We start from the raw sequence: 13,342 nt of genomic DNA, 5'->3' as shown, positions 1-13,342 counted from the left end.
ACACAAAAAAAACCCCAACACTGATCAGCCGAGCCAGGTGGTTTCCTTATCGGGAGCAACATATCACGACTACTAAGGTCTGGTTTGCAAATATGGCTTATCTGGACAACTTTGAATATTCTTTATCACTCTTGATTATCGGATATTGTGAAAAGATTATCCTAAGCGATTATTTTGTGGTATTAGGAGCATTAAGTGAGATTTTCCTTATCGTTCAAACTACTCAGAAAACAGCCGGTGCCCACAATTAATTTGTAATTGTTTAACCCTGTTCCTATTCTGAGCTGATTCAGGCTTCAGCACTTCAATGTTTGCCATTAGTGTGCACACCACGTCATTCAAGAGTGTGAAGCACGGGTTATTAATTTTTAATATGGACAGGGACTTGGCCCACGATTTCCCAGTGGATTGTATTCCATTTACCAGAGTTTGATAGTAGGTCTACATTTTTGAGCTCAAACATCGATTTACATGTTGGCATAACAAAGATGGTTATTGCAGATCATAGTAGTGGAATTCCATTGAGTTGAGCAAGGCGTGGTTGCGGTACATTTAGCGACACACCCTAGTGGAGAGAACGACTTGAGTTTTCATTATTTTGAGGCCTTGTATTCTGCATTAGAAATGTCCACATTTAGGTTTAATCGTTAAAATTTGGCAAAGTTGTTAGAAATGCTCTTCTGCGATGTGTCAAATACAGAAGACATTGCTTTTCACTTCACAGGGATCTGAACATGTTAATAATTGTGCAGCCCACTTCAAAGCCAGGGCTACTAGAATTAAAAGTTTGTATTGGAAACTTTAGTCTCCAAAAACGCAATTGAAAATCTTGAGTACAGTAAAGGAATATAAGAGTTAAATTAGAAATATATTCCAACAACAGTTGTATTTCCTTTACAGGAATCAAGCTGCAATCAAACAGAGCAGAGAATGTTTAATTTAACTTGAGTATTACTACCTTTACCAGGTATATATCTATTTGATTTTTGGTCTTGCTGCAACAAGCCATGCAGTATTATTGGAATGTTGACTGGCTGTAGGTGAAAACAAACATAAAAAGAGCACTTCAGTTGGACAACGCAACATTTTACAATTTGCATATAAGATGTGATTGAAACAAGTCCTACTCCTCCTCGTCTTAACAGAAACCCAAACATGTACAGATGTGTTGAATAAAACCCGGTTTTGGATTCACCGTCGGCGAGAAGAGAAACAAAAGCTATCCCTACGCAAGTCGAACAACTAGTACAGTAGGTACAAGCAATAGGCAACAATGAAACAACACCCCCAGAGTGCCATGGCCAGCCGGCTCACGTGAGAATTCCAACCAATACTGCATCACCTGATTCCACTTTTTGTAGAAATGCATTTGTTTAAAAGTCATATTATTAAATAGGTAGGCTGTAGTGCTTTCTCTACTGATGACATAATTCTCTCAATCATATGTGTTATGTTATTTTTCTGTCATGCGCAGCGCCGTGTTGTTTGTCAGAACATAAACACGGCTTACAGTCTTAATGTGAGAAGTTTTTGGCTCATTGTTACGCCTATAAGGCAACTTCTACAAGGCCCTACTTTGGTGACAACAAAAACTTTGTTTATGGTGGGTATATATTTTTTTTTTAATGGGAAAAATAGGTTAGGTAGCATTAGCATATTCCTGTTGACAAACGCTAGTTTACGAACCAACTAGATGGGCAGCTTGCCAACCAGTTATGAACTTGCTACCAAATAGCTACTTTGTTACCTAATTGCTCGCTACTGACTTTCAAACCAACCAGAAATTTGATTTGATAAATTTGATGGACTTCACAAGATTTGCCCAAAAAAAAAAAAAAAGCCCATTTTCAACTAAGGTTTTGTACAAAATGGAGCTAAATTCACCTGAGAGCCGACTCTCTGTCCGACCAGGCTCTGGCATCCTCCCACTCCCCACAAATCCTACACAACTCTGTGTCATGCCACACCGATACACAAAAGACACTCATGAAAATAACGACTTTCCTAAAACGGAGAGGAAGAACATCGGGAGAACGGACAGCGTCTCGTCTGATTCCCGCCGATCATAAGGATTACATTCACACATTCACGCCGCAGTTTTTTTTTTTTTTGTTGGACTTTTTCCACTACATCTGCGAGTTCTACAGTTCCAAGTGGATGGGTAGAAAAAAAAAAAAGATGAATCCGCAGGGTTTCTTGCAACTTCCTAAGTCCGGACTTCCAACGATAAAACCTGAAGCAAAGTGTGCCGCCGGTCCAGTTAGCCATAAAAATATTGCAGTAAAAAATAAGTCTGCTTTGAATAGGAACTACAACTCCATGTCCTGAGCCTCGTCCTCAGAAAAGTCCGACATGGAGCTTTCGGACGAGGAGTCTCCGCCACCCTCCTCCTGCTCCTTTAGCGCCTCCTCCGTGGCATATTTCTGGATGTACTCTGACAAAGACAGACAGACAGACAGACAAATTCCAGTTACGTCTAAACTCTAACATTCATCACACAGAACCTCAGAAGAGCTCATAACAGTGAACACACGCTTTATCGTGGTTCACGTATGGCAGATAGATAACACGTGCGCATCACATTGCATCACATGAGACCTTTGATCTTGTGTTTGTAATCCTCCGGTCGATGAAGATACATGGCAGCGGCGTCCCCGTTCAGCGGGTCGATGGGGTTGGGGTAGGCGAGCAGCTGGGGTAGGAAGGACTCAAAAATGTTGGTGAGGTCTGGAGGTGAAATGCAGTGGAAGGGAAAAAGTAAGAGTTAGCCACAGGTGAGAGAAAAATGTGTTCCATCCATTTCCTTTAGTGCATCCACACTGTCACCTTCACTTCAAAGTTGAACATTGTGCATCACAGGGTCATTAAGTCACCCAGGAAAGGCTTTAATGGAGTGACAACGCTGGAGTGAGTGACATACCGTAGAGTGCCGTCCAAGTCTGGTTAATGACGTCCAAACACACCGTTCCTGACCTGAGAAGACACGCAACACTGTCAGAATAACGTCACCAATGAATCGGTCCTGACATATCAAAGTTTCAAGGTTATCAACAGGGGAAAAGAATAATGTGGGGCAACAGTTTTCCTGAGATATCACACACCTCTGAACACACCCAAGACTGCAATGTTGAAAGTAGATGGACTTTTGTTCTGGTGCTAATTGAATGTTCGATATTTATGACTCGTGAGAACCGGTTCCCACGTTACCATATCCATGGAATCGTTTGCTATTTTGCTAACAATTCCTTTAGCGATTCCACGATCGAGAGACAGCGTCTGACTGGTTCAGATGCCAGCAGTACTGTACCTCGAGCTTATCCGTCGATAAGAGTCAGGGAGGAGCAAAATGTCTAAGGAAAGGACTGAGGAATGTCATCGTGCAGTGACAAAGTTTGTAGTTAAAGACTTGCATCCATTTGCTACTGTAGAAGCCCCTGATCTTCAGTAGGTGATGATTTCTATTGTAGGACAATGTTTGCATTCTTCACTGTTAGGTTTGTAACACAAGGGCGGGTGAAAATACCAAATAATCGCAGGGCAATCGAAAAATACTCACGCTTCATCAATGTTGGGATGAAATATTTTGTTCATGAAACCTGTTTGCAAAAAAAAGTGGAGAATGAGGTGATTTATAAATACTGCAGAGCAACATTCATAATCCGATATCCCACAAAGCGAAAACTATACGCACCTATTGATGGAGATTTGAAGGGATATTTGTCTGGTAGATCTACTCTGACCTTCCACACGCCTCCTTCGTAAGGTGCTGGAATGAGATAGAAATTTCAAAATGGAAACAACTAAAGAAAGAACTGCTTTGCAAAAAAAAAAACCATGAGGTTGAATTTAAGTAGCTCTTACTTCCAGGGGGTCCGTGGAACTTGACTACAAACTCATTGAGTCCACTCAAGATGGTGACTTCATGCTTGCTCTCTATGCTAACGTCTGGGTTAAGGAAATACACAAGAGGCAGGATGCTGGACAAGAAGCTAACTTTTTAGTTTCCACTTGGAGGTGCTAAGTGTTGGAAAGTAATAATACCACTACTACACAATCCCATACACTGCTGGATTAATAGTGAGTTTGGCTTTTGTTACCATGACAACCAGGGTTTCGAATGCTGCATGGTAGTGTCTCTGTCTGATAGAGGCCCAGTCTAGCTGACCAATATATAAATATATGGGTGATTATGATTATATTGTGATTATTATGTGAGTGAGCTAGTCAAAGTGTAAAATGCACATTTTCAAAATTAGGCAGATAACAAAAGATTATAGTATAATCCTCTGAGTGTGAGAATTAACAGCATAATTATGAGGGTGTGTCTGTTCTGTTGCTATTCATGAGTCATATTCCTTTTTTTCTTTAAGCCACTTTTGGATGTGGACAGCATGGCTGTTTTGTACAGCAGGTATGATTGCTTGCGGTTGGGTCTTGTGTCATAATCACAGCATGTGAGGGTCATGAGTTGAGTGAGTGACGCGTTACGAAATGAAAAACAACAAACCTCTTCTGTCGTCTGGCAACCTACAGTTGGTGCCAGTTCTGCAATGCAACAAAAGGAAGTGCTAATTGCGTGAATTATACACAAGTGGAAGACAAATTTTGCAGGGCGAGAATGACGCTCAATTTTGATTGGTGCTGCTACAAGACAATTATTTAGTCCACCACTGAGTTGTGGAAAACCTGACGAAAACAGCTTCTTCACATCAGCTGTGATACATGACGCCCCGCCCTCTGCCATATTCCGGATGGTAACAAGCTAACCAATCAGAACGCAGCGTCTCGCTGCAGGACAAAAACAAAACAATTGAGCTCACGCTGCCCGACAAAACCCTTTTCACGTTAACTTCAGCCCACGGTGGAAAAAATGAAAACATACATAAAAATGAATAAGTAAACAAAATCATTACGCGACATTTTAAATCAAAGCCTAAAATCACATTTTATTATTGTGTTTTCGAAGTCGGCAAACTGACTCCTTTACATTAAGTGACCAAAAGTCATTGTGTAATCCCAGTTTGGGGACACGGGGGTCACAAAGTTATATCGTCAAAACATCTCAATTGTTCGACTCCTAGGCACCCCAAATAATTGTTAGCATAGCTCTCGTTTTTTTTTTTTTTTTAGCTAGCAAGCCTTAATTAGAACGATGACAAAATACAAGTGCTAATCCGACATAAAAAGAGTCCAAACACCACCAAACTCAACAACAAAATGCATTGTCGAGCGGTCGTGGTTAGAAAGAGTGCGTCGACGACGAGTTAGCTTTGTCTGCTTGTTTTTCTCGCTCGACAACAACCTGAAGCTAACTTGGAGTTAGCTGCTAACATACAGTGGATGACAACGATGCTAACATTGACCATTTGACCCAGTGGAAACAACATCGAATGTGGACAGAAATATACTTATTTATATGAGCAATACAGCTTCGGAAATATAATACAAATGCCACTCAAAATAGTGTCATCGACACACATGTGGGAAACACTTTTCCAACATCCCTTTATTGTTGAAGAGCAAAATCCGGTATCAAAGCGACGCCTGACACTGTTAAAGCATATTTTTAAAAATCTAGTCAGGCGCACTGTTAGAAAGGATACAGTTTCACCACGTCGGTGTCCATTCGTCTCTTGCCCGGACTTGGAGAAGACATTTTTTTTGCCTGTATTCCTTTCTTATGTGAGCTAAAAATACTGCGGTGATGCTTCTTTTTCCGCCGTGGAAACAGCTACAAAGCCTCTGTGACTGAATTGTCAGCCTTCCCATGGACTCCATAAACAAAAGATTGGTAGTGACATCCTCCACTTTGTCTTTTTTTAAAGTAACATTTCGAGCAGCTTTGGAGTTGTGGGCTCGGCCTCGTCCGTAGGACATCAAGCTCAAGTAAGGGAATCGCGAGGGGAGGAGTTACGTACAGACATAAAACACACATGCAATCGCGTCACTCCACTTCATAACACGGCAGATTGAAACCTTTTGCGACACTTATTAGCACTGAAGTCAACATTTAATCACACGATTCATTAAAAGTGTTAAGCTTCGGTGTTTGGCGAAATAGTACACGTTATGGCGTGCGGAGACACTTCTATTGTATTTTAGTTCCTTTACCCAAACAAGGCAAAGTTACGGGCTCGTTCTCTCCCGGCTACCGTAGTTTTACGTGCCACGTGATAAATAAGGGGGAAACTTACAGCAAATGAAAATAATTTTATTTACTCTAATTTCATATAAATAACTCGTTCGTCTGTCGGTCTGTCTGTATCCGTCCGTCCGTCATTGGTAAATATATTGTATTATCATGTTTTGTCGCAAGTGCAATAGCACAGTTGGCCACAAGAGTGCAGTGTTCCTCTACTTGTTTTCCTCCTTCTTTCCTCCATAATGTGAGCGGGGGATTAAAGCATAGGATAGCCCACGAACCATGCAAAGCTGCTTTGAAAGACCACCCACCACCACCACCACCACCACCCCCATCTAACAATGTCAAACCATCAAGGTCACCCAAAGTCGACCCATCTAAGCAGGGGTTATTAACCTGCACATCAAGCATCCTCACAAGCCAGCTTGAGGACCTTTTCAATTTACCCTGCTTGATTTGCTTGGAAAAAAAAGCAAACATTACATTAACAAGGCTCTGTTCCTCTTCAATACGACTTGTCAAATTTGCTAAGAATAGCCGTCGTCATATATATTGACAATATTGAGGGTAATGGGATATGATGTTTGGCTTGGAAAGGGGTGGGAACTATTACAAAGGAATTATTTGTCGAGAATAAGCTGGATGTAAGTGAGCCTATTATTATCCCTTTCCTTGAGAGGGATGGCTCGCTCTATTTAGAGAGATAATCAAGTGACAACACGAAACAATGATGCTGCTTTGAAGTCTTTCTTTTGCCCGGTCTGCCATTGTGCTGCCATTATTTGGACATTGGAGGCAATTATGACCCTGTTTATGTTTGCATATCATTTTATGAGCCGTGTAAGGACACATCATATTAATATTTTCAGAGGACACATGAGAATGAGACAATTTAAAGGACACATTAAAATGAAACTAAAAATGATAAAAGTTGGTACTAATTGTGAATTTGTGGATGAGGTGCCCCTTCGTTAAATAACGTTGCTTCTATAGCGAGAGGAACCTTAGAAGTTTCATGACGTGACAAGCGGCTTGAAAGCTGTGTCTCACTCCTTTCCGATCCGTTCCCTCCGGTAACTATGGAAACTATGTGTTTTAATCTAGAACATGATTTTTGATTGCCGACGCGCAGCAGGGCGCTTGGAGTTTTCACACATCCAAAGGAAGAGGTGAGCGAAAGAAAAAAAGGTGTTTACTGTCACAGCAAAGGTCACATTTGTGAGCTCTTGGACAAAATGCTCCCCGCAAAGTTTGAAGAGAAAACACGTATTTGTTTATAAATACATGTGTCTAATTAAAGATGGACTGTTTGATGACGACACGGAGAAAGCTATCGAAGGGTAAGTCTGTGATCTCAAATAGTCAATACATCCAAAGCCTCCCTCTTTAATTAGACAGAAAGACTAAAGCCCATCACCATGACGACAAAATATAAAGACAGAGGCGAAGGAAGGCGGATTGGTGAGCATCTCTGGAAGCAGAAAGGGCACTGCGTGTCGGCATACATTTTGGAGATAGCATCTCTCCCCGCCTGCTATTAATAGCTTCTGCTAATTTATTTTGACACTCGTCACGACGCACGATTGGCTCCTCCGGAAGTAAATAAAAGATTGCCTGAATTGTACGCGAGCTGAGAAAAAAGGCCTGCTCGTGATTTGTTAAGGAGGAATGAGATAGGAGAACGGCAACACATCGACGCCATTGCTCAGCATCAGATGACCACCCACTGGCACGAGGGGCTCCCTCCCACCTGTCTTTTGCCACGTGCCAAGTGTTTACCATGCTTTGCCATAAAACAAACTTTAACACCTTCTGTGGAGACATGCATGAAGTGAAATTCTATTTCTTCGCATTTCAAAACATGCATTGTGGAGAACAGGTTTCCTTCTGGGACATCGGCTATAAAGACCAATTCGATGCAATGTATGGTCTGAACGCTGACAGGCTGTTCCTTTAAATGTTTAGAAGGCCATGGGAAAAAACGTAGCTCTGACTTTACTTCTGTTAGCAGATTATTTCACTTGCATGCACCTTAACAGCTCTCTCTCTCTCTCTCTCTCTCTCTCTCTCTCTCTCTCTCTCTCTCTCTCTCTCTCTCTCTCTCTCTCTCTCTCTCTCTCATGCTCACTCACTCTCTCGCCCTTTCTTTTGAACAAGGATATTACCTTTGATGCAATGAAAGCTCTTTGCGGTTTGTGCTGAAAGATGTCAGACACGTCAAAAAGAAATTGTCTACTTTATCTAATGAGAGGCACTTTAAATGTAGGTCGGCACATATTTATTCCCATTTAACATGAATTAGAATGTTATTGGTTAATTCCAAACAGCCACATCCTCAGTTAAGACTTTGGGCACACTTTTACAACCATATTTTTACTTCTCTAGGTTTTTTCTTTTCAATTGACTTGTACAAATTCTACTTTACATTAATGGAGGAGAATATTTTGAAATGTTTGTCTTTTTATGTACTGTAGGTATAGAAAATCCTGGAATTTGAACAGGGGTGTGTTTACTTTTGATATCTCTGTATGGGACTTTTTCTCACCTAGGCCATATACTCAAAGAGCATTAAGAACAGTCATGGCAGTGTGTGTGAGAGCTTTTCCAGATGATATATTCCTAATGGCATCTGAACACATCTAGCGGTAGGCTCAGGACAATTAATTTTGGGCGTGCAGCACAGTACTTGTTGAGTCTGGTTTGTTTCCACGTGCTTGGTATGGAGCTAAGCAGTTACTATGGCTTGACGTGCAGAAAAATGACTGGTGACACTAATTGCCACAAGCTCTTGCGTCACAATCTTATCCACAGGAGGAATGTGTGACATCCAATTGCAAGGTGAAGCGTTGCGGCTGTGAGGCAACAACCAAAGGAGGATGAGACCAACTCTTGCAATTAGCACGAAAGATGCACGTGGAAATAACGGTGCCAGAATGTGTGTCGAATCATCTTTACCTCACTCTGTTTGCTTCTGTGTAACAAATTGAGTTTTTGGAGAGCGTCATCCCCCAAGTGCTCCCTTGGCTGCCTTTGTGACACTTGCTTTGCATTTTCCCCCTGCCTTCCGCTGACACATGCTGGGAAGGTGAGCCATCTGTTGGCAACATATTCATGTCATTAGGCCTCAACCATGACAGCAAGTCTGGGAAAGACATAATAAGGCGTGTGCTGCCTGCCGCGCAACAGCAGCTTCTGGTCAAATGTAAACACTGGGAGCCTCCGTCATTTCATATCAATACAAGAATTTTGTCACAAGAGTTACTTGTGCAAATTATCTGGTGGGGGATATCCGCCATCCATTCCAAATGACCAATCCAGCATTGATCAAAACAAAAGGTTAATTAGAAGTTGTGTCTTCTAATTGACATTGAGATTTTTCCTAACAAGCAGCACATTCCAAATAAAAACGGTGTTTATTTATTGAAACAGGTTAATTGCATTACAATTTCATGTGATTTGTGTGAGAATTTGTGTCCATGTACAATGACAGTAAATGCCGCATGCAGTATATTGATATTTCAAGTACTAGCGAATATCAGTTACTGTCCATGAGATCTGACAATACACCAGATATCAACTTGTAGGTATCAAAACAACATGTTTGTGCCACTTGAATCACATTTGCAGAATGTTTACTATGAGAAGGTCACCTTTACTCAGTTGTGATCGCATGGTGAAAGTGTATTCCGATGCCCATTTCTAGCCAAGTTTGATTCTCCAAATCGGTGGTCTTTGTTGCATGCGCGATGCAACGTGGTGTCATCTTCCCTCAGAGACATGATCACTGTGCCGCCTCTCTCTAATGATTCTGCTTGGGGCTGACTCACCTCCCAGCCGATAGACAATGCTTTATTAGTTTCTTCAGGATAAACGCCCGCCATTCCAGCCCTCCCAAAGCCACATCTCAAGGGTCACTGACGGCACCATCCTTTATTTGGTTTATTTATAAACCAGCATCCCTGTGCCTCGCCAAGCTTTCTGCACACATCTGTGCGCACACCACCGTGCTTCGCATTGATCGAGCCGAACCTCGTCTCACAATGAACAATCAACGAAAGAGTGGCGTGCCTTCAACGCCTAGGATCCAATTTCTTCCAAACCTTTTCTTTGTGAAAATATCTGCAGAGTGATGTTGAGATCTTGCTGTGTAGCATTAGCTTTTTTTTTTTTTTTCAAGTGAAAAAAACAGAAAAATAAAATCTCCAAACAGAATTACTACAGTACAGGTTGATGTGCTTTTTTGTAGCATTCCATCGCATTTATTACAGTCAACTCTCACTAGACTTGTCAGTGAACGAGCTCATGACTCAGTTTGCTCTTAGTTTTCCCCGCATTGGAAAGACCTGAAATGGCATTTAATAAAGAAACACATACAACACTGCATTGTAAAACTACTACTATAAAAACAAGAGAAAATGCAAAGAAATAAAATGTCACTGTGGTTCTATAAGTCACAAATAACTGCCAGACTGCTGTCAGATGACTGAAACTTGTACTGCTTTTTGCCTTCTCTATTAAACCACTTTTTGTATTCCTATATTTTTACCAAACATCATCCTCATAACATCAATTTAATTGAACAATAAAGTACAATACAGTAGTTATATACGAAAATAATCATGTTCTCTCAAGTTGCCACTAATTTCCATGATGTCCAAATTTTAACTCAGTTTACTTTTTAAAAAAATGTAATGAAATATAAAAATAATTGCATACATAATTAATTGGACAAGTGTCTTTATTTATTTATTTATTTATCTAGGTTGACCCCATTTGTTTCTAGTCACATTCCCCTGTGTATCAAGCTCTCTGGATGACTGTCCTGGATTGGGAGTCACATTAATCATCCCTAAAAATATACATCGAGTTATGCCCACTCGCTTTCGTGAGAAGTAAAAGGTTTGTTGTAAATTGCAGTGTAAGGAGCTTCTATAGTAGGGAAATGGTACATTCAAAATCTGCTGCATCTCACTGGGCAAAGCTTCACTTATAAGCAAAAGAAGGTGATAGGAGCGCGGCAGTACGACATAAGGAATGTTTTGAAAACACTTCAGTGTGCTGCTTTATTACGCATACTGTAATTGGCAGCATCATTTCAGCGCATAATTTGTCAAGAGAATAGTGCTATCTTGGGATGTTCTATTCGTGGAACATAACTAATTGTATAGAAGGGGATGGTGCAACTTCAGCAGTATGCGACAGAACACTGTTGTATTTTTTCATATAGATCTCCTATTTGCGTGTTAATCTATTTTTTTTTACGCACATGGCAAAACAAGTGGTCCATCCATTGCCTAACAATGAGCCAAATGATTTGCAAAATATGGTAAGCGTTATGAAAATTCGAAATCAGACCATCCAGGTTTGGCTCGTCAGCAAAGGAGGTTTCATTTTATTTGTATACAAATCCATGTTTTGCCCTTTATGTTTCAGTCTCTCTTGGGAGATGCTTTTTAATTTGCTCCCCTGCCTCTGGGAATCAATTATTTCTGGCCAGTACTGTAAATTGTTTATGATTGTCCCGTTCTATCGGGTTCACATCGCTTCTACAAATATTGCAACTAGTGCTGTAAAAACTGCAAGCTTTATGTCAGTTGTCACCATTTGGGTGCAGTTACGCTATTTTAATCTAGTCAGTCGAGATGGTAGTTGGAGTTAAATGTAATATTTTGGTTTGTTTGAATCCCAGGCTGTCTCGTCTTCTCAGAGAGGTGTCCTCCCAGTGGGATGTAGAGTGCTGCGAGGCAAAGATAACTCAGCTTCTCATCACCATGTGCTCAGTCAGGTAAGAGAGCATCTGTCTGGCCCAGGGGAACGGCACACACAGCTCTCTCTCAGAGCTGGAGGCCCACTGAGTCCCTCGGATGACATTTCCATCGCTGTAGATGAAAACTGTATGCTTTAATTATGTTTTTATCTCCCTCACGCCAACCAATAGGCTAGCGGCTAAATTTTGGAGTTGGCACGCTATGAATTAAATTCTGAATTAAAATCAGAATTACAATGCAAGATGCGATTAAGAGATCTGCCAACGGTAAAACATTTCCTGTGTTAACAGCAGGGTGTACACTCGCTCACTAGCTTGGAGAGTCAAACTTAATCTTTTCTGGACAAAAGAAACAGTTTCGCGGCTCAGCCCGGCTCAAAGCAACTCGCGGAATCAAATTTGTTTATTTGCTGTGATGTAAGTATTCTTCATGAGCAACATCATAAATCCATCCACCTTCAAAATTATGATAGTTTATCAACATCATTCAACATGAAATCAGTGGTAAATAACCAGAAACACAAACAGTAGAGTCGTTAAAACCCCAGAAGCTGACAGCCCTGGAAGCATTGCTATCAAAAGAGGACGTGCTTGGTTTTTCTTTTTTTAGCTTCTGTCACCTCCGCTCTGAGACTGTGACCAGACTCAATCACTGGTGCAGTGTTGAGTCTGGATTTCCAGTCTACACACTCACAGCGTAGTCACTTGTACCTGATCATTATGGAGGAGATACAAGAGTAGGGAGAGAGTCATCACTAGTGTTACTATGCTAATAGCTGCAGGCTGAGTTATTTCCTTGACAGCTCTTCTATCTGTAAATGCAATGTAAACACCTTTAAATAAATGCAGACTAGGAGTCATTGACATGAGAATGACTGGCTCAGTCATGTTGACGTGTCATCAATCTCGTGTTCGTTACATGGCTCCGAAGATGGAATGTATTGCCTGCCACCTTGATGTAAAATTGGCATTTGGTTCCGAGAAATGTGGGACCTCATAAAGAACTAAACATAGACTATATACTATATATACATATATTAATGGATGGATGGATGGATGGATGGATGGATGGATGGATGGATGGATGGATGGATGGATGGATGGATGGATGGATGGATGGATGGATGGATGGATGGATGGATGGATGGATGGATGGATGGATGGATGGATGGATGGATGGATGGATGGAGTTACCTGTGAGGGCTCCATTGGTGAGGACGACCCACATTCAGGTGAGCTGGATGCAAATGACTGTGACAGTGTAAGTGGTTCTGGTGATGTTTGGTAATGGCTGGAGACTGCAACTGAAGTTGATGATGATGATTGCTTGCCGCAGTTTGTGCTCTGGGAGTAGATGATAAAGTGTGGCCTTTATTGCTAGGCCAAACACAAAACGGCTATTCAAGTCATGCTGTGATGCGAAATGTCAGATA

General features: G+C 41.2%; 1 protein-coding gene across 1 annotated transcript; it reads right to left on the bottom strand.

The window, feature by feature from the left end:
• Positions 1-1,805: 1,805 nt before the first annotated feature.
• Positions 1,806-5,914, bottom strand: LOC147055777 (ubiquitin-conjugating enzyme E2 H-like). The gene is made up of 7 exons (XM_085915120.1): positions 5,604-5,914; positions 3,862-3,938; positions 3,692-3,766; positions 3,557-3,596; positions 2,921-2,973; positions 2,599-2,727; positions 1,806-2,434 (listed from the first exon to the last, which is right to left on the bottom strand). The coding sequence occupies exons 1-7, from the start codon at positions 5,654-5,656 to the stop codon at positions 2,310-2,312; spliced, it is 552 nt and encodes a 183-aa protein (XP_085771246.1). The 5' UTR covers positions 5,657-5,914; the 3' UTR covers positions 1,806-2,309.
• Positions 5,915-13,342: the final 7,428 nt, after the last annotated feature.

Source organism: Syngnathus leptorhynchus, chromosome 6 (genome assembly GCF_054491065.1).
Source record: "Syngnathus leptorhynchus isolate UIUO chromosome 6, UIUO_Slep, whole genome shotgun sequence".
NCBI lineage: Eukaryota > Metazoa > Chordata > Actinopteri > Syngnathiformes > Syngnathidae > Syngnathus > Syngnathus leptorhynchus.
The sequence above is the reverse complement of the archived record's forward strand: the minus strand, read 5'-3'. Positions and strand labels throughout refer to the sequence as shown.

Bases quoted from the DNA above. Each gene is read 5' to 3' on its own strand.
- LOC147055777 (XM_085915120.1), bottom strand. From the start codon at position 5,656: ATGTCTTCTCCAAGTCCGGGCAAGAGACGAATGGACACCGACGTGGTG. The intron at 3,767-3,861 runs GTAAGAGCTACT...ATCTCATTCCAG, and splicing joins GTTCCACGGACCCCCTGGAA to CACCTTACGAAGGAGGCGTG. The intron at 2,728-2,920 runs GTATGTCACTCA...TTTCACCTCCAG, and splicing joins GACTTGGACGGCACTCTACG to ACCTCACCAACATTTTTGAG.